Source organism: Ochlerotatus camptorhynchus, unplaced genomic scaffold, assembly GCF_037179485.1.
Source record: "Ochlerotatus camptorhynchus isolate MF236.1 unplaced genomic scaffold, CSIRO-AGI_Acam_v1.1 ptg000064l, whole genome shotgun sequence".
Lineage (NCBI taxonomy): Eukaryota > Metazoa > Arthropoda > Insecta > Diptera > Culicidae > Ochlerotatus > Ochlerotatus camptorhynchus.
In genome coordinates, this window is record NW_027040554.1 from 2,523,962 (window position 1) to 2,549,785 (window position 25,824).

At 39.1% G+C, this 25,824-nt stretch overlaps 2 protein-coding genes across 2 annotated transcripts; one reads left to right on the top strand and one right to left on the bottom strand.

Moving 5' to 3' along the window:
• Window positions 1-7,460: 7,460 nt before the first annotated feature.
• Trs23 (trafficking protein particle complex subunit 4-like protein Trs23) lies at window positions 7,461-8,646 on the bottom strand. The gene is made up of 2 exons (XM_065216522.1): window positions 8,384-8,646; window positions 7,461-7,956 (listed from the first exon to the last, which is right to left on the bottom strand). The coding sequence occupies exons 1-2, from the start codon at window positions 8,556-8,558 to the stop codon at window positions 7,478-7,480; spliced, it is 654 nt and encodes a 217-aa protein (XP_065072594.1). The 5' UTR covers window positions 8,559-8,646; the 3' UTR covers window positions 7,461-7,477.
• A 335-nt stretch (window positions 8,647-8,981) lies between these two features.
• On the top strand, window positions 8,982-25,794 carry tank (EI24 domain-containing protein tank). The gene is made up of 4 exons (XM_065216523.1): window positions 8,982-9,116; window positions 9,198-9,445; window positions 24,130-24,807; window positions 24,865-25,794. Exons 1-4 carry the CDS (start codon window positions 9,102-9,104, stop codon window positions 25,244-25,246), a joined length of 1,323 nt encoding a protein of 440 aa, XP_065072595.1. The 5' UTR covers window positions 8,982-9,101; the 3' UTR covers window positions 25,247-25,794.
• The last annotated feature ends 30 nt before the right edge of the window (window positions 25,795-25,824 follow it).

The window sequence follows — 25,824 nt, forward strand, 5'->3', positions numbered from 1 at the left end:
ATGAAAATAAAACCAATTTTGTCAAGGAAATGTAGGAAATATATTTATTTAATTTGTTTTGGGATGCAGTAATGTGCTTTTTTTTATTAAAAATAATTAAACAAAACATGTTTCGGTAAAAAAAAGAAGCTGTTAAAAATGGTTCCGCTGCTACCATGGAAAGGAGAGGCTCAATCGAGGGAAACTAAAACTTCTCGCATATAGTACTCATGCTTCCTACACCATAGACTGTTCCGGTATCAAAGGAATAGGACCGCTTGTCTTATTGCGGTGGTTCTAAACCGAATGCAGTAAACGAACCTAACCAAACCTTGAATGCAGGTGCAACGTCAAGTTGGACATTTACCAACATTGATTCCATACAGACGCCAAAGTCTACTGAGTCCTCCATGAACGCTACCGGGAAGTTGGTATCAGTGGGAAAATCATCATCTGACTGAAAATAAAAAATAAAGGTAATTGTGTAATACGATAACCTATCAAATTAACAATAATCTAATAATCTCACATGTGCACACGCTAGGGGGCGACCCCGGCGTAGTGGTTAACATCCATACCTCTCACGCCAAAGTTACGAGTTCAAAGCTCACCTCCGGACAAGTCACAAATGACCCAAGAGTGTTAAAGTGACAATAATAAAAAAAAAAAAATTGCACACGTCCGACGAGCACACGCGAGAAAAATGGCTGCCTAGTTTTAGACTCAGCTTAGAGAACCGAGTTTTCGGTTAAAATTTCCGTCGCGAAGTTGAGCGCAAGTGGAACGTTTGGCTTTTAAGCGTTTGACGTTTAACACATTTTAGCGAATATCCGGTTCAGTTTAGCGAGTTTCTCGATTTTCACGTACCGAATTCGTAAATTTCGATACTTTACCGTACTTTTCGGTTCAGTCTTCATTTATATCTGTCAAATTTATACTATGTTACCGAAATTCGGGTCTGATTCGATAAATACGCCGGAAAAATGCTTTTAAACCGTTTATTCGGTTTCTCGTTGGTAACCGAAGAGGTTCGGTAGAAAATTAAACCGAGTTCGGTATTATTTTCTAAGTGTGTAGTAATTACTTGGGATTTTCGGGGAAAAACATAATTGATGGGATTTTTTTTAGTGTGTCGTGATGACGAAAATAGAGCAGGGATAGAAAAAATAGATGGGAATAGATCAAGCAATTGATGTGATGTGAGGGGTGTTAAAAAATTTCAGAGGGATGCGAGTCTGAACGCGAAGAGGATAGGTGTAAAAAGAAGAAAAATTTGCTGCAATGAAGCGTCCATGAATTACGTAACGCTTATAGGGGGAGAGGGTGTCACCTATATCGTTACGAATTATGCATAGGGGAGGAGTAGTAAAGCTTTGCGTTACGTAACAAAAAGAACATTTTGTTTTTTTTTCGTTTCTTGATGTACAGTTTGAAAATACAGGTCTTTTTGACGTTTTTGGTACAAAATGTGCAAAATGGATCTGTTTTAATTTTATAAATTGTGATTTTTGCTACAAAACAAAATCAAAAATTAATTAAATGAAAAGGCGGGGGGGGGGGGTTTATAGAGCGTTACGTAATAAATAGAGAGGGGTCATTTTCAGTGTAAAGTTTTGTTCCAAACGGGGGGGGGGGGAATATTCATTTTTAGCTAAACGGAATTAATGGACACCGCCCAACTATAATAACCAAAGCTCAAGTGCAGAAAATGGTTCCGCACCGAATAGGTCGAAACTGCAAACTAGGAGGAACGGGTGATGGCGATGGATTACAAGGTTCCGGTTAATATTCCCAGCTGCATTTGGACGGGAATTTGATTCGCAATATTCTCGCACAGAAATACATCAGCCGGTGGGTGTCTTACTTCACCATTAACCCTTGACCAGCATCAGAGACGAGTAAAACTTGGGCCGAGTGGAAAAAATGACCTGAATTCCTTTTCCACCTGCTTGTCGTAGGGGGTTTCATTGGTAAGGCTTTTCCCGGGGCTAGAATCAGCTGAACGAAATCAACAGTTGCTTCGCGCCTGTTCGGCAACTTCCATGCTACAACACACAGAGACCCGGGCTCTTATCCGTCGAATTCGATCGGTTTGAGTCCGGGATGTGCGTTGCCGTCTCTTCCGTGATGCACTTGATGTTTTTTGCCCCCGAGACCGATTATAGACGAGTGGTCCGTCATCTTTTTTTAGTTTTCGCACCGATTTTTTACCGGTATGGCCAGCTGACATACGTGGTGTTTGTTGTGGAGAGTGTTGTAAACTGACAGTGAGTCTGGCAGAGTGCTTCGCGGTCGACCTGAAAACTTCGAAAAACTGCACGGCTTGCTTGACAATTTGTGTGCATGCAGAAGGGATAAATTGGGAATAGAAAGAATAGATAGGATGGATTGAAATTTTGTGAACGTTGAAAATTATATGAGAGGTTTGGGTAAAAATGGGATAATCCTGAAGTGTCGTTCCCCCTGGCGTACCCCATTCTTTTTTTTTTTTTTTTTTTTTTTTTTTTTTTTTTATTGGTATCAAGCTGGAGCTGCGTGACAGCTTAATTTTCAAGACTTGACCCATTTGAATAAATTTTGCTTCTATCTTTGACAATACAGCAGAAGGACTAGCCTATGTTGGCCGCTTGAACACTGGATTCCGTATGTATTGTTTCAAGATAGTTATAGAAAAAATGCTGTGACGTGTGCGCGTAGATACATCCGCGTAGTAAACCGATTGAATAAGTAAATCCGTTTCGAACGAAATATCTAAATTATGTAAGTTACGAAAACCGCGCGAATTCCGAAAGCCGTGCGAGACAACCGAAGCGAGAAAAAAAAAAAGGCTTATTATCATTTAAAGAGTGCCACCAAAATAAATGTGATAGCCTATGTTGGCAAGTTGATTAATTTTGGTTTCCTCCTTAGATATTCTACTTATTTACTACTGAGCTTTGTATCAAATTAGTTAATTTAAAGAACGTATCAATCATTTCAAGATTTCGCGACCGCACCGAACAAATTCTATAAGCTCAAAAGCGTTTGACAAGCTCTACCGAATTGCGTATCACTTCTGCGTAAGCTCCGTAGACGTAGGCGCGTTGAATCCGACAGTCGGCAAAGGTTTAACCTGTACCAACACCGCTTAAGGAACGACCTCGAGTCAGTGAAACCGTTTATAGTTAAACATCTAAATTACGTAAGATACGAAAATCGCGCAAATTGTGAACGCCACGCGAAACAACCGTAGAGAAAAAAAACAACTTATTATCACTTAAAGAGTGCCACCAAAATAAATGTGATAGCCTATGTTGGCAAGTTGATAAATTTTGGTTTCCTCCCTAAATATTCTACTTATTTTACTTTTGAGCTTTGTTTCAATTTAGTTATTTTACCGCACGTATCAATCATTTCAAGATTTCGCGACCGTACCGAACAAATTCTATACTACAGAAGCTCAAAAAAAAAAAAAAAAAAAAAAAAACTTTTGGTGAGCTCTACCGCATTGCAAATCACTTCTGCGTAAGCTCCGTAGACGTAGGCGCGTTGATTCCGAAAGCCGCGAAAAGTTAAACATGCATCAATACCACATAAGGAAAGATCGATTTTACGTATGGTTTAGTTCATAGATTAACATTGATTGCTGTTTACAAATGTAAGTACTTGAACACTAAGAAATAAGTTAACTCAAATGCTTTAATCGCATATATAAGAGATTTCGCGTATTGAGAGAATTATATAGTAATCGAGTACAACAAACTCAGGGGAATACAATACCTCCAAAAGTTTAAAAGCTAATAACTGTCACATAACTCTACTTTTACTTTTTTCCTAAACTATTCCTTTCCTTGTTAATCTGCTAAATGCTATTGGTCTGCCTGCGTTTTCTTTTTTTTTTAAATTCAATACTAAATAAGAAGATTTATTCTACAACTATAAAGGTTAGTTGCCTCCCTAAGCGGACCACCCGCATCCTAATTCTTTTGTTAATCTACTTAATGTCATTAAACTTTCTGAAGTTTATTATTTAAATTCATTTGATGGTTATGATATCTCATTAGTCTAAATTAATAAATTATTAAAAGCTCTAAGTCACCTAATCAATCATAACCCATGCTTTATTAAGTACCTGCACTTGTGCTTGTAATCTAAAATTAAACGTGTTTCAAGTACTTTTGATTTTGACCTATACCTATTTATTATATCTTAGTTCGACCCAGGTGACACCCTCAAGTGACTAAAATGCTTCATTTTGAAGTTAGTTTCCTAGCTGATTTTAAATTATATAGGGTATATGCTCCAACTACGCTCACACGTTTCCACTATGTCGTCCCACAAAATTACGTATGGATATATCACAATAGAAGCACGCAACAGTGGAAATCCCGAGCCATAGTTCAAACATTTATCCCAAATCAAAATGAAGCACATATAAGATTAGTTACAATACCATGTACAAAAATGATGTTTAAAGTTGTTCCCTGAGTAATACTTCAATGAAAACAACAATGAAAGCTTGTCACGCAAGTAGAAGGAGTACCGTTGGGCACTTTCTGAAATATTTCAATAGTATAATTCCCTTGCAAACCCAAATAAATCTATCTGCGTAAAAATAAATAAAATAAGAGTGATTTGCGGCAAAACCCGCCAGTATCACACCCAACGTCAGTGCCTATACGTAAGCGTACCACGACGCGGCTCTCAATAAAAGGAGTAACAAGTGTGATACTATCACTGCTGGACTAGATCTTTTGTTCTCTCATGCAGTGGTTTATCAGAGAGGGGAAGCTCAGCAATCCTCATTGCCTGCCCATGGCGCCATTCTATCGCGGCATGAGCCAGCAACGTCGGCCACAAACCCACCGTCTCCAACACTCCACTAGCATGAAATTAAGCCCGCCCACCAACAGCAAGGTGCAAAAACTAGCCAAGGGGAGGGATCTATAAGCGTACCCCATTCTTGTACTAAAATCTCTCGAAGTTTGTATTTGTTTTGAATCGCCTTATAAATTTGACAGAGTTTAAATAATCTCTGAAGGTCTGAAACTTTCTGAGCCAAAAGATTGGGCATATTTCTTCGGGACCCTCTGATCTTAGTGTTAGTCTATGCTACAGTAGACTGATGCAAAATTTTAAAATTTCGCTCCACAGTGCTCATACGGTTTCAAATCAGGTCCTGATTAGCCTCCCAAAATTTAAACTCATTTGGTAAGAAACTGACTTGGCACAAACTTTTCAAAGATTATATGGAAATTACTATGGGAAAACCAAACTTTTTGTTCATTGTCTTATGCCCATTTTCCATATTATTTTTTCGAAAATTTCTATAACTATTCTTACAGGAAATTTTCTTTGCTACAACTTTGCCGAATTTCGTTTTTCAGTCAAATGTCTAACTAAATTGTTATTAATTGTTTAAGAGATTGATAATTTTATGGCATGATCAAGCAGCTGTTCTGTGGGCAACACTGTATTCTGCAGTGTAACATAGTAGCCATGATATTTGTGCTCTATTCTTCGCACCAGAAACACCAATGTTGCCTGCTGAACAGTTGAATGAGCATAATCGTAAGGCATCAGTGACTTGAATCATTAATAACTTTTGTTCCTTACATTTGATTGAAAAGCAGTTTTCAACAAGGTTGAAGCCGAGGGGGGCGACTCTATCTAAGATGCAGGAATTTGTCTGCTTTGCAGTTGTGAGATGCACTCACGCTTAATAGATAGAAACACGATTGATTATGATTTTGAAGATTTCTTGCAAAAAGGTGAAGAGCGATGCGAGTAGATGAGTTTAGATGCAAGAGATGAAAAAAGATTTTTCGTAGATTGATTCGCTAATGTGAAATTTTTCGACCATTTAAAATCGAGATTTAGATGTGTCGCACCCCTCGGTTGAAGCTGAGAAAATTAGCTACAACCACTACTATAATTTTTAAAAGGATAGTGATGTTGATGAATTGTTAGATGTATATGAACAAAAACATAAGTTTCTTACTAAATTAGTTCAAATTTTTGGAGGCTAAGTAAGGCCCAATTTAGAACCGTTTAAGCACGGTGGAGCAAAAATTTCAAATTTTGCATCAGTCTAATGCTACAGCCACTGCACATGTAGTTATAATAATTAAAAGCTATGTAATATTATGTAACGCATAAAAGTGGATTTTTGAATACTCCCCACCCTCTCGTCATTCATTTTTTCCTATATCTAATACATGGCGTTTAACGCATTTCCAGACTACGTAATATTTGAATGGGCCCTTAGAAGGTCTTGATGACATTGTTCATATCTAATTATTATAACATGTTGCAAGGGCTGTAGTACGTAAGGTACGTACAGGGAAATGACATTTATATAAGTCTGGGCCAACAGGCAGCGTGCTGGTGTTAGAAGCAAAAATGTTGTAAACATTGCTGAACATCTGCGAACAAATAGATATACTTCTTCTTCTTCTTTCCTTCATTTAACGTCGGTCTCTGTTCCGCAATCTAGTGCCAATCACCGACGGACCTCGATTGCCATCCATTGACGGCAATCGAATGTGCAGGAAGGCAGCTTCCACACCTGCGTAGGATATCGCACCCATTTCAACACACATGGGCCGGGACCAACGGCTTTACTTCCCTTCCGAAGGAAGACGTGACCAGAGATTTTTATGCCTCAGAAAAATCCCACCGACCTCGGCTGGGGTTGAACCCAGACCCATCGGGGTGTTAGAAAGCATTCACGCTTACCACCAGATAGATATACCACAGACAAACAGACATAACACATTGAATATTTCTCACTGTAAAACATCGTCGCTAAAACATTACCCCCATCTGTTGAATACAGTGTGGTGGGTAGTACGCTGAACAGATGGCGGTAGTGTGTAAACGTCAAACACAAGGAAATTGAATATGCGCGCCACAGATGGCGGTACTACCAACTACGATACTTTTAAATTGACCGTTAAATGCTTGTTCGATAAACAACTTGCGACTGTTATGTCTGTTTGTCTGTGGATATACGTCACTGCAAACATACTGAGAACAGATAGAAATACGTCACTGCCAACAGCTGTTTCGTGTAAAAAGATAAACATTGCAATATAATACGAACACCACTAACCATTTGCACATTTCACTAACATCAATAAGCCCTTTGGCCCAGCCCTTATATAAACGTCATTGCGTACAACCCTAATAAAAAATAACCATAAACGAACGACAACCCAAATAATAGAACTATTCCACAAATGATTTGGATGATACCCGGAACACGTCGTTAAGCAAAATAACCATAACAATTTTATTACGGAAGGCATGAGATTTTTTTTTTCTTTGCTAGAGTGACTTTCAGCCAGTGGCTGGTTCATCGCTTTCATAAGACAATAAAATCCCTACCTTTTTTCAAATCTATACATACATTTCATGAAAGATATAGATTTTAAATGTTTAAGGAATATTTCTTTCAATTTCCCACTAGCAACATCGTAAGTTATACATGTAACGTTTTATTAACCCATTCCCCGCTTTAGATACTAGCAATACCGCCCTTTTCCACCTGTTCCAGCAGCGCCTGCAAGTTCACATCGAACAGCTCACACCTGATGGGCATTTCCAGTGAGTAGAATGGATTTTTCAGCACATAGTCTGAGTACAGTTCGTAGATTCGCTTCAACAGGACATCCATCCCGGCCTGGAGACTCTCGGCCACGACCATGAACTTTACCCCCGTCAAGGTTTGGAAGCAATGCAGCCGGAATGTGTCGGCTTCCAGCACCTCAATGCCACTGCTCTTCGGTTCCGGGCTCAGCTGGCTGGCAATGGCAAACAGCGGATAGAACATACTGGCCAGGAATATCTTCTCGTTTGTGGTCATCTTTGGCCGGCTTAACTTTAACGTCAACGGGTAGTTGTCTTGGTTTTCGATAATCTCTTTGATATCGCGTCCATCTTCCAGCACGGATCCGTTGGCCAGGATGCCGTTGACGCTGACAAGCACGTGACCAACTGGAAAATTTAATCAAAATTAACCAATGATGGGTTGTTGAGGAGTCCAAGTCAAACATAGAAATTTCTTCGAAGAAAATCGATTTTTTTCTACTGTTGAGTGTTCAGATACTCAACAAACATTTCCTACAGTTTATATCTACAATAACAGAATTTGTACAATAATGTTATCAAATACCATGATTTTGTGAACCATGGATTTCGTTGTATGCTGTAAAAATGCATAAGGGCAAATTCGAAAATATCAAAATCGGTTGAACACGGAATTGAGTGAATGTTTTTTTTTCATTGAGTATGTCCCTACAACAGAAGAAAATGTTCATTTTACCCTTAGCTCCTAATTATTATCCTCCTGGAAATTAAATGCACAATGTATGCAATTTAAGTAGTACACTATTAAAACAATAATTTCGTGTACAAATCTTACCATTGATCCCATCTTTCTGTCCAAACACGACTGAAACTTTCTTCGGCTCATACTCCAAGTTGATTTCCAGAGGATAGCTGAACGTTCGCTCGGTTTCTATCTTCGGTACATTGTGATCCAGGTTGAATATCAACCCTCCCGATTTGCTCACAATGTAAACTCCATAAATCACCATTTTTTAAGCGAGAATCTTCCGAACTTTTACAATTATCCTGTCTACAGTCTTAAATATTATGATTGATTCCTTCGATTCCTGCACGTAAACATCACCACAGGAATACAAACTTTCCTCCCAGTATTGTGACAGATATAGACAACAAGAAAACTGACGTTGTCATCGCGCCGCGCCAGCTGACAAGTTGCTCAATGTTTCGAGCAGTTCCTTTATTTACAACAATACGGTTGGGAGTGTAGTTTACATCAATCAAATCACCGTCCCCGAACAGATGATTTGGATTGCTCGTGATTTTGCGTGACTCGTACGCGTTTATTTATGAGATGGAACTATCACAATACTGTCCGTACCTGCAGTTCGTCACTGGCGACACTGCCAGAATGAGACGTATTTTTGTATAGCTGCAAGCAAAGCGAGCACCAGTAGAGAAACCACAAAAGAGAAAATCAACACCCCTTCTTTCGTCGTAACAAAATCGCAAAATTTATATGTTCCCCTTTCCTTGATAGTTCAGTTTTTACATGCAATTTACTTTCCCGAAAGATGGATAGTATATATGTAAGTATTAAATTTGTGTTCGAGCCGATTCGGTGATGATTTTTGGAATATTGTTGGAACCGTCTCTTTCCTCCTTTCCAGAACATAGGAGCTGCAATATTACTCGGTATATTAGATAGCATTAAGGGTATAGCCGTAGTTTTCTACCTAGATAGGGAGGCTAATCGGAAGGCGCTGCAATTAAAACCGGGCCGTGCCACCAAGGAAAGCCTGTCCACACCAACGCCAGCAGCTGTTTCTCAGCAGCAGCAGCAGCAGGCAGCATCATCATCAGCCAACACAACGAGATTGACGGGTGTAAACAACAAAGACAACGTCAAGCGAAAAGAGTGCGTATAAATTAAATGTGATTGAGATTTTATTTTGCGTCGCTTCAAAATGTTCCATTCTAGGGATTTGAGGGAATACCTCGATTTGCTTCTGCTTGCTGATTCTATTTCCGGTCAGGTTCAGGCCACTAATCGGATGCTGTATATTTCTGACAAAATTTGAATTATTAAACCTGTTGGACGAGAGCCATTTGGCTTACACTTGCTTTTGGCAGTGTATGTACATTTCTAGATAGAGCTAGAATAAGGGCCTAACAGTGTTTGTAAACAATGACTTCTCTCGATGATTTTTAGGAATTTAAGAACCGCCCACACAAACCAACATCACCCCTACCCGATGGTTATGTTGGTTTGCATGGGTTGTGCCTTGAATTCCTATCATCGAGAGGAGTCATTGTTTACAAAAGCTGTTAGGCCCTTATTCTAACCCTATCTACGGTAACGTTATTGCATGTAATGTAGATTTCCAATTATGAGGCAAAATGGCATAAGAGAGGTCAGGTTCCTACTATTTGAATTACTTAGCACGTAACGGCAAAAACGTTCATAGGATTTTGTAACAAGCATTATTTTGATGGCAAATTAATCAAATCGAGAAATTTCACAATTGTACAAGGAAATTGCTGCTTTCCAAGTAGGTAGTTGTCAATCCTTTTTAAATCGAATAATTGAAATCACGAGAACTGTTTTGAAAACATCATTGACACCTCATACAAAACGCATGATGTACGGATTTCGTTCCCCAAAGGTAGTGTAATTATTTTCCATGAAGCCCATAACCGCAAGTCAGTCCCATCTAGGGGAAGGAGATCTATCTTGAGTAAATATAATGATGCGATTTTTTGTCTAACATTCTTAATTCTATAGTATTAAGCCTAAAAACATAGCTGTGACGTTGTTTTATAGTTTATTTAAAGAATTCATATTTTTTTCCTAATGGGACTGACTTGCGGTTACTTTTTGCTGTAGGACAATTTTAATTGTGGTATTGTGTTTCATTTTTATTGAACAAATCACCTTTTCTCAAAAGCACAGCTCAAAAAACATAGAAAGATAAACTGAATAATGATGCCAACTTAAAATTAATAAAAATACAGATGGGACTGACTTGCAATAATATATAATAGTGTGCGGCATTGGAATCGATTGTCAAGTACAGGGCTGTTACAACAGGCGCGGATTTCGCGAATCTCACGGATTTCGCGGATTTGACTTTCAGTCGCGAAAATCGCGGAATCAGTAAATGATGTCGTGAAAATCGCGAAGGGACTGGATGTGCTGTCACAAAAATTGTGGAATTCATTGTAATCTTTCCGTCCCGTCCCCAATTTTTTACCGGTTCAAACCAAACACCCTGCAAATAATCGAGAGATGATCTCAATTCCAAAGTCACTACGGATTTACACGGAAATTCCCTGAGGTCTGTCCAATGTAAGACATTTTCCTTATTTCCATTATGAACATAGCATTTTTCGTTGTCAAATCATAAACGAATCGTATATATGCGAGCAATTGCCATGTATACCGGATATTCTAGGTTCTCCAAATCGTCCTGGAGTTCAGTTGATTTGTTCTACTATATCGAAATATATCCAAACAGATTCAAAGTGTCTATGTGGATTGTACCTGACCTATTGCTACGTATACAAGATGTAATAAGTTCTGAAATCATTTTGGATATTAGATTATTTTTCTACTAGATCACCCAAGACTAATTCAATATCTGTAGTATCGAAATATGCCCAAATAAATTTGCAGTGTCTATGTGGATCATGCCAACCTATTTCTGTGTATGCCAAATGTTCTAGGATTTCCAAATCGATAATTCGATACTACAGATATTATCCTAGTCTTTGTTGATCTAGTTAAACAAATCATCTGAACTGCAGGACGATTTGGAGAACCTAGATCATCTGGTATACGTGGAAATAATTAAACATTATCCATATAGACACTATGAATCTGTTTGGATATATTTCGATACTACAGACTTTATCCCAGTCATGGTTGATCTAATAGAATAAATCATCTGAACTCCAGAACGATTTGGAGAACTTAAACATCTGGTATACATGACAATAGTTCATGCATGATCCACATATACACTGTGCATCTGTCTGGAAATATTTCGATAGTAAAGACATTGTCCCAATCTCGGTTGATCTAGTAGATCAAATTATCTGAACTCCAGGACGATTTGAAGAACCTTGAACATCTGGATTACTCGGAAATAGATCATGCATGATCCACATAGACACTTTGAATCTGATTATACATTTTTCGATACTATAGACATTATTGCAGTCTTGGTTGAACTAGTAGAACAAATCAGCTGATGTCCTGGACAATTTGGAAAACCTATAATTTCCTGTATACATAGTAATAAGTCTTCGGTTATTATTTGACAACGAAAAGTGCTAGGTTAACATTAGAAATAAAAAAAAAATCATGAAAATGTCTCACCATTGGACAGAACCCAAGGAATATCCGTGTAAATACACAACCGTGACGTGACCAACAAGTGTGACTTATGAAACTCTGGTAATTTCTCGATTATGTGCAGGGTATTTGGTTTGAATACGTCAGAGACGCAAAGGTTAAATTTAAAAAAAAATTGCATTGCAAATGAAAATGCATTTTTTTAAATAATGTTTCATCAAATCTAGGCCGGTATTATGCAATAGAATCTCATAATGTAAGGGTGTTTTATTATGTTCACTAATTACTCAGAATTTATACTATACATAAATAACTGAAGATGATAAATGCTATTTAAAAAAAATCAAAGGTTACAAACGATACTCCTTTAGCTCAGTCGGTAAAGGCGCAGCTACAAAGCAAGTCCATGCTGGAGGCGACTGAGTTCGATTCCCGTCCGGTCTATTAATTTTTCGGGTTGGAAAATTTCTCTACTTTCTTTGGCATAGGATGGTACAGGCATAGAAAGCTCTTAATTAAAATGTGAAAGTACTTCAAAGAACACTAAGTTGAGAGCAAGCAAAAATCTAATATGCTACTATATAAGCAATAGGCTTGAAATGCCATGTAGTAGTATACAAATGCTATTTTTAGACAATGAAAACAGTTTTTTTTTGTCGCGGATTAGTATTTGAAGTCGCGGATTTCTCTTGAGAAATCGCGGATTTCGCGGATCAAATTTAGAAAATCTTGTAACAGCCCTGCAAGTACCATAACTTCACAATGAACAGGAAAAGTTTCCTACTTTGGTCAGAAAATGTCGCGAAAAATACCAAAACTACGTTGTCCCGTCCATAAGAGTCCATAGAGAAAAAATCTTCAACAGTGTGTTTCGTAACTTGATGTTTTCACGAATGGGACAACTAGGTATCAGCGTTGCCAGATTGTTTTCAAGTTTATCGGTATCAAAGGTTTTAAAAAATCGGTATTTATTGGTATTTACTATTTTAATTTATTTTATATTTCCGGAGAACTTCGAGATTAGGGCATAATTGCTTTTGTAAATAAACACTTCATTTGACGATTTCACGCGAATTATAGCTCAATCTAAAAAACTAACAACACAAACAGGTAGGGGAATTTACGTATTCTTGGCAACCTAAGCAGCGACCTTCTTTCTATAGCCTTTTTCTCTAAGGAACGCACACATATGCAGTATTGGTTTGTTTACAATCTTTTGCTGCCAGCTGCTCTAACAATTTCAGTCGAAAGAATTGTCAAAAACTGTTTTGAAACGCTTTTACAAAGCTCCAATCTTCTCTAGTGAGAGCGAGTATTGTCGGCAACCAGTTTTTCTTCGGCAACCGTTCCATTTGAACTGCATGTAAATCTGCTGTTCTATTATCGGCAACTCGAAAACAACTACAATTTGTAGTGCGTGTGTTGCATTTCAAGAAAACCTTGCTAGATTGCTTTTTCTCAGTGGTAAAAATATAGTCAAATTGAAGCTGAAAGCATAAAGAATCGTTTGCATGCATTCAGCGAAGTGTTTTAGTAAGAAAATCCAGTGAAAATAGTGTTTCAATTTGTGTTGCCGAAAATAGTCTGTCATGCCGAAGCCGTCATTTCCCCTAGATGAATGGTTCCTCTATCAAATGGTATAGTTTGTTCACTAGATTGTTTTTTTATTCGCGAGAAATTAGCGATTGACATGTTTGTTTACAAAAGCAATTACGCCCAAATCTCAAAGTTCTCCGGATTTTAGCTGGTTTGAAAGCGAAAATTTTAACATTTGGACTATGATCGGAAAATGCTGAAAGAAAACTCCAAGGAATGTTTGAATTAGCTTCTGAAGGAACATCCAGAGAAAGAAGAAAGGAGCTCTTCTGGGCGAAATTTGAGGAAAGTTCTAAGAAAAGTCGGAGAAACATCCGCAAACTACCAAGACAAGAATTGAGAAACTTGTAGTGAATATTCAAATCGGAAAAAAAATCGGATGTCACATCCAAAGGTCCAGAAAAGTTTCGGAAAATGGAAGTAAATTCCAAAAGTAGCCAGTTCTAAGGGAAGCCAGAAGAAGTTCAGAAAAAACCTTCCAATAAAAGTCGGAAACCTATGGCACTTCCAGAAGAAGACGGAAGAAACTTCCTGAAGGCGCAACCAGACACTTCCTAAGGTAGATTGCAAAAAACTTCTGGAGAAATTCGGTAGCCAGAGCGCCTACGGAACAGTCGAAAGAAACAAGGACATAATTCCGGAAGATAATTGGGGCTGTTTTGTTAATGTAATTTTCTGGAAGTTAATGTGGCTGTTTTAGAGTTCTCTGATCATCCTCGAAGTTCTCGGAACTTCCCTGATAATCATCTTTGAAGGTATCTGGACTTTCTTGAAGATTACGAAATTTCTCAACTGCTCTCACAATTTTCTTGAATTTATTGTATCATTAGCATTGAAGATCTCTGATCTTCCCAATTTTTAAAATTTTAATTCTTGGCGCTGCCATTAAAAAGCACGGAACTTCCCGTGAAATGTTCTCACAGTGTTCTAAGGTTCATGTAACTTCCCTTACGTTTCCTAAATTTGTGGAACATTGTCTGAGTTTCTCGGAAATCCTTTAAAATATCAGCATTTCCTTGAAATTAATTTATATGTCCTGATGTTCACGGAGCTTCCCCAAAGCTCTTTCAATTATCTGAATCAAATGAAACTTTCCTAAAAACCATTAAATTTCCCTGAAGCTCTTTGAACTTGTGAAGTTTCCAAAATATTTCTGATGTTTTCGTAAGTTCACTGGAGTTTGCTGGACTTTTCTGAAATTTTCGGATTTTGGAATTTGAACAGATGTTAATGGAACTATCTTAAATTTATCGAAACTTACTCTAAAGTATCGACTTTTCTGAAGTTTCAGAACTTCTTAAAAGTTTCTGCAGTTTTGTGAATCCGTAATACAAATCTGGAAACATCCCCGAAGTTCAGGGAAAGTTGAAAAAAAAAATCTGGTGGGAGAAGACGGAAGAATCATTCAAGCGAAGGCTGAAGAAGCTTCCAAGGGAAGTTGAAATAAGTTTTCGAGAGGAATCAAAAAATAAGTTCCAGGCGAAAGTTGGAAGAAAATTCAAGAAGTAAAAAATGAACAAAAACATTAGGAAGTTAAATAATGTTTAAAAAGTATTTCGCGATTCCCTACGAATAACCGGAAAGAGCCATCGACAGTTTCTCGATTCATGGGTAGGTGAAGAAATGGAAACATTAGTATCAAGTAGGGGAATTAACGTATTCTCGGCAACCTAAGCAGCGACCTTCTTTCTATAGCCTTTTTCTCTAAGGAACGCACACATATGCAGTATTGGTTTGTTTACAATCTTTTGCTGCCAGCTGCTCTAACAATTTCAGTCGAAAGAATTGTCAAAAACTGTTTTGAAACGCTTTTACAAAGCTCCAATCTTCTCTAGTGAGAGCGAGTATTGTCGGCAACCAGTTTTTCTTCGGCAACCGTTCCATTTGAACTGCATGTAAATCTGCTGTTCTATTATCGGCAACTCGAAATCAGCTATAATTTGTAGTGCGTGTGTTGCATTTCAAGAAAACCTTGCTAGATTGCTTTTTCTCAGTGGTAAAAATATAGTCAAATTGAAGCTGAAAGCATAAAGAATCGTTTGCATGCATTCAGCGAAGTGTTTTCGTAAGAAAATCCAGTGAAAATAGTGTTTCAATTTGGGTTGCCGAAAATAGTCTGTCATGCCGACGCCGTCATTTCCCCTATATGACATTTTCAAAGATGATTTTTTTTTAAAGAATGTTAGGTTATTCAAATAGATACAAGTCTCTCAAAGTAATTTTCCCCGAAATTCGAGCGCGGGCAGACAATAATAATTTTGATCATTTAAAAAATCGATATAAATCGGTATGCAATTTCAAAGATCGGTTTTCTGAGGGATCTAATCTGTATATTGGTATCTAGTTCGGAAATCTGTATAAATACCGATTAATCGGTATATCTGGCAACGCTGCTAGGTATGCTGAAAACGGCAGTATCCAGCTTTCCATGCTCGGTAATGGCGGCCTGTGTGTATGAATATATGTATCCTTCGCTGTACTTCTTGACACTATCTGGAGCGAGGGGGGCGACACATCTAAATCTCAATTCTAGATGCTCAAAAAATCTCACACTAGCGAATAAATCTTCGAAAAATCTTCTTTCATTTCTCGCATCTACTTGCATCGCGCATCATCTGTTTGCAGGAAATCTTCAAAATCGTCATAAATCTTCTTTATATCTACTCAGCGTAGTTGGTTGGAAATGCTAACATGAAGCTTTAGTGTGATAATTTATTAGCTAGAGAATGATCTTTTAGAAGAGAGTAGGTGGATAGTTCCGTTAGAGTACGGCAGTATGAAAATTGAATAGAAGTTGAAAATGAGCGAAGGGCCATTAATGCGACAGTTTTAAAGATAGACGCACATCTTTTGCCTAACCCGTACGATGTACGCGGAGACTTGAAGTATGTCTCCAAGTCTACAGGCAAATGTGGACAATATTTCATGCATCGTAGATAGAGTCGTCCCCCTCGATCTGGAGAGCGTATGTAAAAAGCCTGAATATATGAAGAGACGACATCTTATCCATTTGACAGGTATTCTGCTCGATTGGAATGACTTTTCCTATGACTTTGACGGACAATCGATTGTTCCAATTTTGAAATATCGCCTCTTTATAAATTAAGGCTCTTTAGGCGTATGTTGCTTCATAGACCTTTTTAACGTTTAATCATCTTTCTCTATCTAGCACACATGGATGCATGGATGGTTTGTTTTCCCACTAATCTGTTTCCCTCTTGCTCGCACTCGTGCGCTTTAAATGGTACAGTAGTGTGCGCCGATTAAACGTCAAAAAGCTCCATTTTCTTCTGTTCCTGGGAGAGGGAAAGGGAGGGATCAAAATCCGAACCTCTAGATAGTACAGTGAAGGATACATTTATTCATACAAACAGGCTGCCATTACCGAGCATGGAAAGCTGGATCGGTCTTGGGTCAATCGATATGAATTTTTAACGACCTCCTAAACAGCAAAACGCTAACGTGTGCAAGTTGACGGCATCTGTCGGATTCTCTGGTAAATGTTATAGCTATACCATTCACACTACATCCTATATTACGTCATTACGTGGGGACTACCCCGTTTGGCATAAAGGTAATTTGACATAATGGATGTTTGGCATAACTCAGTGGTTCACTGGTCACCCTGCTTTATACTGAAGGGCAAAGTAGTGGAGGTACACATGCCGCCTCTGTGGGGAGCAACATTCAATACTTGGAGGTACCCAGCCGCGATTTACACACTATTTAAAACTACCCAAATTTGGGTATAGTCCGCCCAGATCTGTCAAAACTGAACCTACCCAAACATTGGAAAACTATGTTGGAAGTGTTGAGAAATGGACAACATCGACATGAATCCGATCGACGTTGTTCATTTGTCAAATTGTCACTCCCATTTTTGGGTAAGTTCAGTTTTCACCGATCTGAGTGAATTCTAGCCAAATTTAGCGTTAAGCTGGAAAAAATTACAATTTGTCATCTGGGAAAAAAAAAAAATTGGTCCTGGACATTAATGGCGGTGCTCCAACTCGGATGAACCCTGGGAGCTTGATTAACTTTTAATACCGGCTCTAAATGGATGATCAGCCAATCACGGTCAATATCATTTCGTCAGTTTTTAACTTTCCATCGATTGGGAATTAGCTCTAGTTTTTATATGTATATAATTGAGTATACATTTTGTTCCCTCGCGAGATTGACGGTTCTTTTTATTTGTAAATTTATACTTTTGTTTATTATTTTATTTATTCAATTTTCATTTCTACTACTTACTAGTTATTTATTTATTTATTTCATTTGTTTACTTATTTCATTATTACTTTATACTAATATCTCCTCTCAACGGACTAAGTGGATTTTAAACCACTTTGTAATGGAGGAGCCACGAGGGCTTATTAGAGGTAAATATTAAAAATTTCACAATAACCTTACTAATGCCTTGTTTATAGTACGTTCAGACTACAGAGTTATAACATGTTATAGCGCTATCTTGATGGTGGTTTCTGTGTTGCAATTATTTGACAACCGTTATAACATGTTATAACTGCTCAGTCTGGACAGCGTTTTAGACTACAGAGTTATAACATGTTATAATAATTATCGACATGAAAAATGTCATCAAGATAACCTTAGGACATGTTATAACTCCTCAGTCTGGTCAGTGTTTAATACTGTGTTTACACTACGGAGTTTTAACATGTTACAAGGCTATCTTGATAACGTTTTTCTTGTCGAACATTATTTATTTATTTATTTATTGTAATTCATCTGACAGTTGTTGTCTTAATGAATAAAATTTAGATAATACACAAAAAAGCAACAGATAAACAGATTACAAAAATAATCACAATCTTCTCAATCGGTTTCGAAATTGGTTCGATGTTTCTCCGAATTCAAATGCTTTTGGCACAGTGGCGGATGCCCGAATCATCGCAGACATTGGCTCATGGTATCCATATGCAGTCCGATAGAATATTGCTTGTAGTAAGGATGATTGCCGCAACATCCTTTGAGGAACACGGAAGTTTAATTGTGAAAGCAGTTGAGGGCAGTCCACATCACCATTTAAAAGTTTCGCTTTAAATAACGCTTATTGCATTTTTCTTCTGTGTTCCAATGTGTCCAGGTCAAATAGCATGCATCGGTCTGCATAAGGTGGTAAATTCATTGGATCGCGCCACGGCAGGCTGCGCAAAGCCAACCTCAAAAATCTTTTCTGAACACGTTCTATTCGGAGATTCCAAACTAGCTCCTATGGTCCAAAAGAACACCAAGATCAGTCATACGTTCTACTCTGTCAATCGTTACATTGTCAATGCAGTAGTCGTAAAGGATTGAACTCTTAGAGCGGTGAAACGTCATCACTGCACACTTTGGAACGCTGATGATGAGCTTATTGCGACGGCATCAATCCACAAACAAACCTAGCAGAGCTTAAAGACGATGACAATCCTCAATCGAGTGAACAATGACGTATAGCTTAAGATCATCTGCATCAACGAGCTTGCATTTAACTCCCAACAAAGCTGCTACTTCGTTGAAGAATAACGTAAATAATAGTGGACCCAGGTTACTTCCCTGAGGTACTCCAGAGGTGCTGGTAAACGTAGAAGAGACACAAGATCCTAGTCGTACTCGAAGAGTTCGTCCAGTCAAGTAGGAATGTAACCACGACCTAAGTTGCTCAGACGCTCCTAGTCGGGAAAGCTTGCATAACAAAACCTTCTGGTCGATTTTGTCGAATTCGGCTTTCAGATCAGTATATATGACGTCGACTTGTGCCTTATCCTCCATCGCGGTGATGCATGCACTGGTGAAATCCAAAAGGTTAGTACCTACCGATCTACCGGGAATAAATCCATGATGGTCAGTTGAAATGTAGTTCTTCGGACGATTCAGGACAAATTCGCTCAAGATGATCTCAAACAGTTTGGACGCTGCCGTAAGACTGGTGATACCTCGATAGTTCTTAATATCCCGTTTATTGTCAGCTTTGAAAACAGGAAACATGTACGACTGCTTCCACAATGTTGGGAATTTTCCTTGCTCAAAGGATGCACTAAATATGGCTGCTAAAGTTTCTGCGTTGCTAAGCTAAGCAACGGCAGAACACCACTGCCGGAATTCCATCTGGACCAGGAGAGAGTGAGGTTTTCAGTCTCATTGCTGCTGAAAGTACCATATCCCGAGTTACTTCGAATGTGCTCAGTTCCACTAAGTCACTAGGCGTATCAGAGGCAGCAGATTCAGCTTCAACGTCACTTGTCATATTTTTATCGAAGACAGATGCCAAGTGTTTAGCAAACATCTCACACGCTTCGCTAAGAGAAGTGGACTCTTTCCCATCGAGTAGCATGTTGGACGGTATACTCGAATCGTTCCTTTTGCTGTTGACAAAGCTCCAAAGATTTCGGGGTTAAGCCGCAAATTCCACGGGACTCTGAGGACGTGTGATTTGTACAAGGCACTGTTAAGTTTAATGTAAGCGATACTGGCACGCTTGAAGTCACGCTTCGTGTCAGCTGTTCTGTGGCGACGTAGTTTTCTCTGGACTGCGTTACGCTCACGCTTCAGCACTCTAAGCTGAGGAGTACTCCAAGCTGGGGAAATTGGTCGTCTTTTGAGAGGAACATTTGATCCCAACCAATGTTGAATAATGCTACAGATACGCACAGGCATCTCATCAACATCAATGCATTCAAACACATCGGCCCAGTCTTGATCAAAAAGATACTGAAGTAATGAGACATAATCATTTTTCTAGAAGCCTAGAAGCCCTCTCTGCACGTTACAAGCTGGGTGAGATGGCCAGTCAAGTGGAGCAGGTAGTGACATAATTAAGGAAGGATGGTGAGCATCAATAGGTAAAAGCGGCACAGCGGATTTGTCGATATCGAAATCATTTTCACCGTTGCAAAATCAAATACAGCGTGCGACCAAGTTCTTTTCGGACTGTATTGTGTTGACTGAGATTAACGAAATCCATTCCATCATCGAGAGCAATACTTGCAGCGGTCAGTGCAGATGTTTCGGTGAGGTAGACACTGTTGTCATCGATTCCCGACTGAAGACGAGGCTGATTATAATCGCCACAAACAAGAATCTTATCATCACAAGATGCCTTGTGGCACAACTCTTTGACTGAGGCAATATGCGCTTCCATAGCTTCGACGCGTGACTTCGGTCGGTTGGGATGTACACAGCGCATAAATATACACTCAAAATAATGTTCACGTCAATGCTACGTGAAAACATACGTAGATTTTTTCCATCATACTTTTCACGTAAGTGCTACGTGATTCTGATGTAGGGGCACTCATTTCATGAAGCTTAAACGTCACAGGATTATCACATAGAAGTTACGTGATACTGTCGATAGATTTCATAGTGATTTCTTATACCATTATTTTTACTGCTGTTTGCTGTTTTTCCTTGATTTTAATGCTTATTACAATCAAACTAATGGAATTTCTCTATTCGCATTGAAGCTTTAAATTTATTATAAACAAAAGAAAAAAACATTGCTATAAAACCCAAGCAGGAACTCGACGTTTGGTCATCGTGCCTCCATGGGACAATTGTACCTCCCGGCTTCGTTGTAACTTCACCTTCGTTTGAGCTGCTTATTATGTCTATGTCAGCCATTATCTTCCCGTTCCGGTGATGATCCGTGAACTGCTCGACTGCTGCAGTTGAGCAAAGTTGAGCTGTTTTTTTAATGCACTAGTCGCTATCGCTTATCACGCTGATAGAATCCGAGGAGGATCCATGGTGGGGCTGGAAAGGAAGAACTGCTTTTACTACTTACCACCTTCAAATAAACTAATCAAAACACGAATATTTTACAGCATAATTCAATATGGTTGAAAACGTAAGTATAAGACTTACGTTTTCAACCAGTTAAAAAAACAACAACTTTAACAAATCTGCATCTTTACACTCATGCCACCATGTTGAACACCCAACTGAGTGCCTTACTTTTTTCATACGTGGAATTCACTTAATACTTACGTGAAACGCACATAGATTCGAGATATTTGAAAATCACGTAATTTTCATTGGATAAATAAATGTGTGTAATTCGAATTTCTTTTAAAATTCAGGTGGCATTGCATAGATTTTACAAGAGTCACGTAAAGTAGACTGAAGTGGAAAGATTGAAACCTTACGTGATTTTTCACGTAGTATTAAAGTGTGGATTATTTTGAGTGTAGAACCAATGGACGAATCAGGAGCGGGACTGATCATGACACGATCATAATTGCCTTGAATTCAGTGCCAACATTTCAAAGGGGCGTAATTGCATTTGTAAACAATGGTTTTAGTCGTCGATTTCTCGCGAATGAAAGCTCACCCATAAAAATGAATGACACCAGCAGGTAGATGAATGTTTCCTGTACCAGCAAGCATTGGTAATTTGGAGGGATGGGCTTTTATTTGCGAGAAATCGACGGCTAAAGCCATTGTTTACAAAAGCAATTACGCCCCTTTGAAATGTTGGCACTGAATTGTAGGTTGGAAGACCTACAGTCGAGGACGACTGCAGGACGGTGACTGGATTAACTCGACTGTGGCGGGAGAAGAAGGGGATTCCGTATACTATAGTGCCAACTTCAATACGTCCCAGAGTTCTTAAGCGACAGGTAGGTGACAGATGATTTCAGTGCCAACATTTCAAAGGGGCGAAATTGCTTTTGTAAACAATGACTTTAGCCGTCAATTTCTTGCGAATGAAATCTTACCTATCCAAAATGACAATGCTAACTGGTAGAGGAAACATTCCTCTATCTGCTGGTGTCATTATTTTTCATAAGTGAGCTTTTATTCACGAGAAATCGACGGCTAAAGCCATTGTTTACAAATGCAATTACGCCCCTTTGAAATGTTGGCACTGATTTGATGACTGATAATGCTGGAACTGGTCGAGAAACAGATCATACTTGCCTGACGTAACAGACTGGAAGACCGCCTTTTCAACTCACACACAGGGCCGGGACGACTGTAGAACGCTGGCACGAATGGCTCGACTATGGTGAGATGTTGGGGTGTCCGTTTTGGGTGTTTGCGCATTTGGATCCAGTTTTGCCAACTTCGTTGGGTGTTGAGATTTTTGCGCACCAAATCCTTTGTCGATGCCAACTTATGTCCTTTCCCTTGGGTACTCGTTTTACGACAACAGGGTTGTCATCTGTTTCCAAATTGGCTTTCACCATGGCAGAAACCGTTTCATTGGTAACTAATTATCATAACACTCTAGGTCGAGCCGTAGGTATTTTGCTCGGTATTTTGCCTTCTTTTGAACATGAACTGTTATTTTACACTTTTATGTCAAATTCCCATTATGTCAAACGGCAGTTATAGAGTGAACCAAGAAATCGGGAAACCGGGAAAAAACCGTGAATTTGATGACAAATCGGGAAAAAATAAACTTTGTTCTCTCTTTAGAAAAAAAAATAAGATTCGAAGAAAGTTCCATGTAAATTTTGAGGGGATTTTTAGAATGAACTCAAGGGTTTTACCAAAACGCTTAAATGAAATATCCAAGAGTGTTTTGGGATGAACTCTAGAAGAAAGTTCCAAAAGAATTCTGCGAAAAATACAGAGGGGATGGAATTTGAAGGGGAACAGTTCCAAAAGAAATTCAGAAATGAGTTAGAAGAGATCTTCTAGGATAATTCCAAAGGCATCTAGAGAACAATTTCTAGAGAATCTAAATGAGAATTCATAGTGAAGAAGATCTTCAATATAATGTTGAGTTTAGTTTAGTTTAGTTTTCTTTATTAACGAGACTTTCAGCCGTGGGCTGGTTCGTCTCGTATAATGTTGAGTTGAATTTCACCATTCTGAGGTTCTGAATTGCATGGGAATTCTAAGGAAATGAGAATTTAGGTGAATTTTAAATTGAATTATTAAAGGAAGCATCATTAAATTCTTTGAAAAATCATTATGAATTTTCAAAGGACTCCCAGAGAAAATCTCAAATCGATTTTAGACGAACTCTAGAAAGAACTCAGATTATAAAAAAATCTTAAACAAATTCCGAAGAAATCCTTTAAGCTAGTTTAAACATTTACAAATGTTAACGACATCGAACGCAGAAACAAATTTAAGATCCAATAAGTATTCTGCTGTCTTAGTAATTACTCATTTAACCTAGTGATCCTTTTGACTCAATCGAATTCGGTTTTATGCTGAACTTAAATGTGTAAATAGCACAACCGGGAAAAATTTCGAAATTCCAGGACAAATTGCTAATCGGAACTTGCTGATCACCATGATAATGTAAAATTAGATTTTTCGTGTTGTTCATGAATACATTCTTCATGCCTCGTTCCGTTTTTAACTCCTCTGCACATCCCATGCTTTCACAAACTCTGAACGTTGAACGGTTGAACTACGAATCCTGATGAAAGTTGGTGTGTATCATTATAAACCAGGTTATAGGCAAGATGGACCAACCATGGTCTTAGCCGTCATCAGACAACAGCAAACAAAAAAAAAAAAAAACCAGGTTATAAACTGTTATAAAGCGAACATAAAGAGAAAGGATTAGTAATGTCCTTGTAATTCCACTACCTTAATTGCTTGCCCTTACCAGATACGCGTATTTTGTAACTGCTCCATCACCCAGCAATCCTTTCTAACTGCACCATCCCAACCTTTTCCAGAGAATCGAAAGTACTGCACCGGGTACTGCAATGCTGCCTTCTAAACGGAGGAGTCTTCATGCTGAGCATCCTGATGTTCGAGTACGGCATCCTGCCGGGACTGAACTTCTGCCTGTCGTATCTTTTCTCCAACTCGGGAACCGTCGCCACCATATGGGGCTGGATGAAACCATCGCTGTCGTTGCTGTTCCACAGCTTCTGGGTTGCCCCGCTGTTCCTACTCAGCAAGATCGTCAACAGCCTTTGGTTTCAGGACATTGCCGATTCGGCCTACAAGTTCCGCAAGGGACGCCCGCAGCTAATTCCCAGCATTAGCAAGCTGATTGCCGATACGTTGATCAGTTTGTTGATACAGGTGCTATTCCTGCTGCAGAGCACCATCGTCAAGTATCTGCCCATCCCGGTTCCGTTCGCGTGCAGCATCCTGTACATAGTGCACATGAGTCTGCTCTGCTCGCTGTACGCCTTCGAGTACAAGTGGTTCAACATGGGCTGGGAGCTGCACAAACGACTGACCTACATCGAAACCAACTGGCCGTTCTTCATCGGCTTTGGACTCCCGCTGGCAATCCTCTCCGAACTGCCCAACTCACTCGTCATCAGCGGTTGCGTGTTCTCGGTATTGTTCCCTCTGTTCATCCTTAGTGCAAACGAAGCCACGCCGAAGGTGTCCGTTTGGTAAGTGCTTCCGCTAAATTGATGCTGAACGAATGTTCTAATTTCCTAACATTTCAGCGAAACCCCTTTGAAATTGTTTTCCCTGGTAGTGGCCATTACCAATGCCATGTTCAGTAGTCGAACCAAACTGGGCAAGGCTGCTCTCTCGACGCCGATCAGCGGTAGCCCGGGAACCCCCGGCGGTTCCATGATGCGTGGAATGACTCCACCACTGGCCGGTAGTGGAACACCGTCGCTAAACTTCCAACTGAACCAACAGCAAAAAATGCGACAACAGCAGCAGCAACATCAACAACATCATCACCATCGGCAGCATCGACATTCGTCACCTTCACCATCGTCCACCATGGGTTCGGTTGTGACTGGATCAACCGTTGGTTCGGTCATGGGCCAACAGCAGCACCAGCAGGGATTGCTGAATCGTAGCTTTAGACGGTAGACGGTCCGCCCCGTTACCGCCACACTCACAGCTGGAACCTCGAATGAGAATCGGAAAACCTTGGTAACATTAGTAATGATAGAAACCGACACGCCTTTCCCACATGTGATGCATGTGCGGGTGTGATTGCGCGCGCTCGGATCCAATCGGAGTAATAACGATTGAACGAGTGATCATACACAACATATTAGCAGATAGAGGCACATTTAAGCGGACATTAATGATATACACATACATATTGTAGTAGCTATTGGTATGAAGAAATTAATCATCAAATCAATAATGGTGCTCAGTTTCGGTTTCAGTTGTACAGAGCGTTTATTTTTCTTATATTCTGCAATGGAATGTTTTTGAGTTTTTAAGGTTTTTTCTTCGTTTATCGCCTTGGGTGGTGAGTAGATGTGTTAGCAGAGTAACAAACAACGTGCGAGACAAACTTAATGATGCGATTTTTATGAATTATGTGTTTTTGTAAAAAAAAAAATGTAAACGATCAGACTGCTTTTTCCTCTCTAAAAAGGGAATACAAGAAGATTTCTTTGAGATTATTTTGGTTGCACTTTTTTAGTAAATGGAAC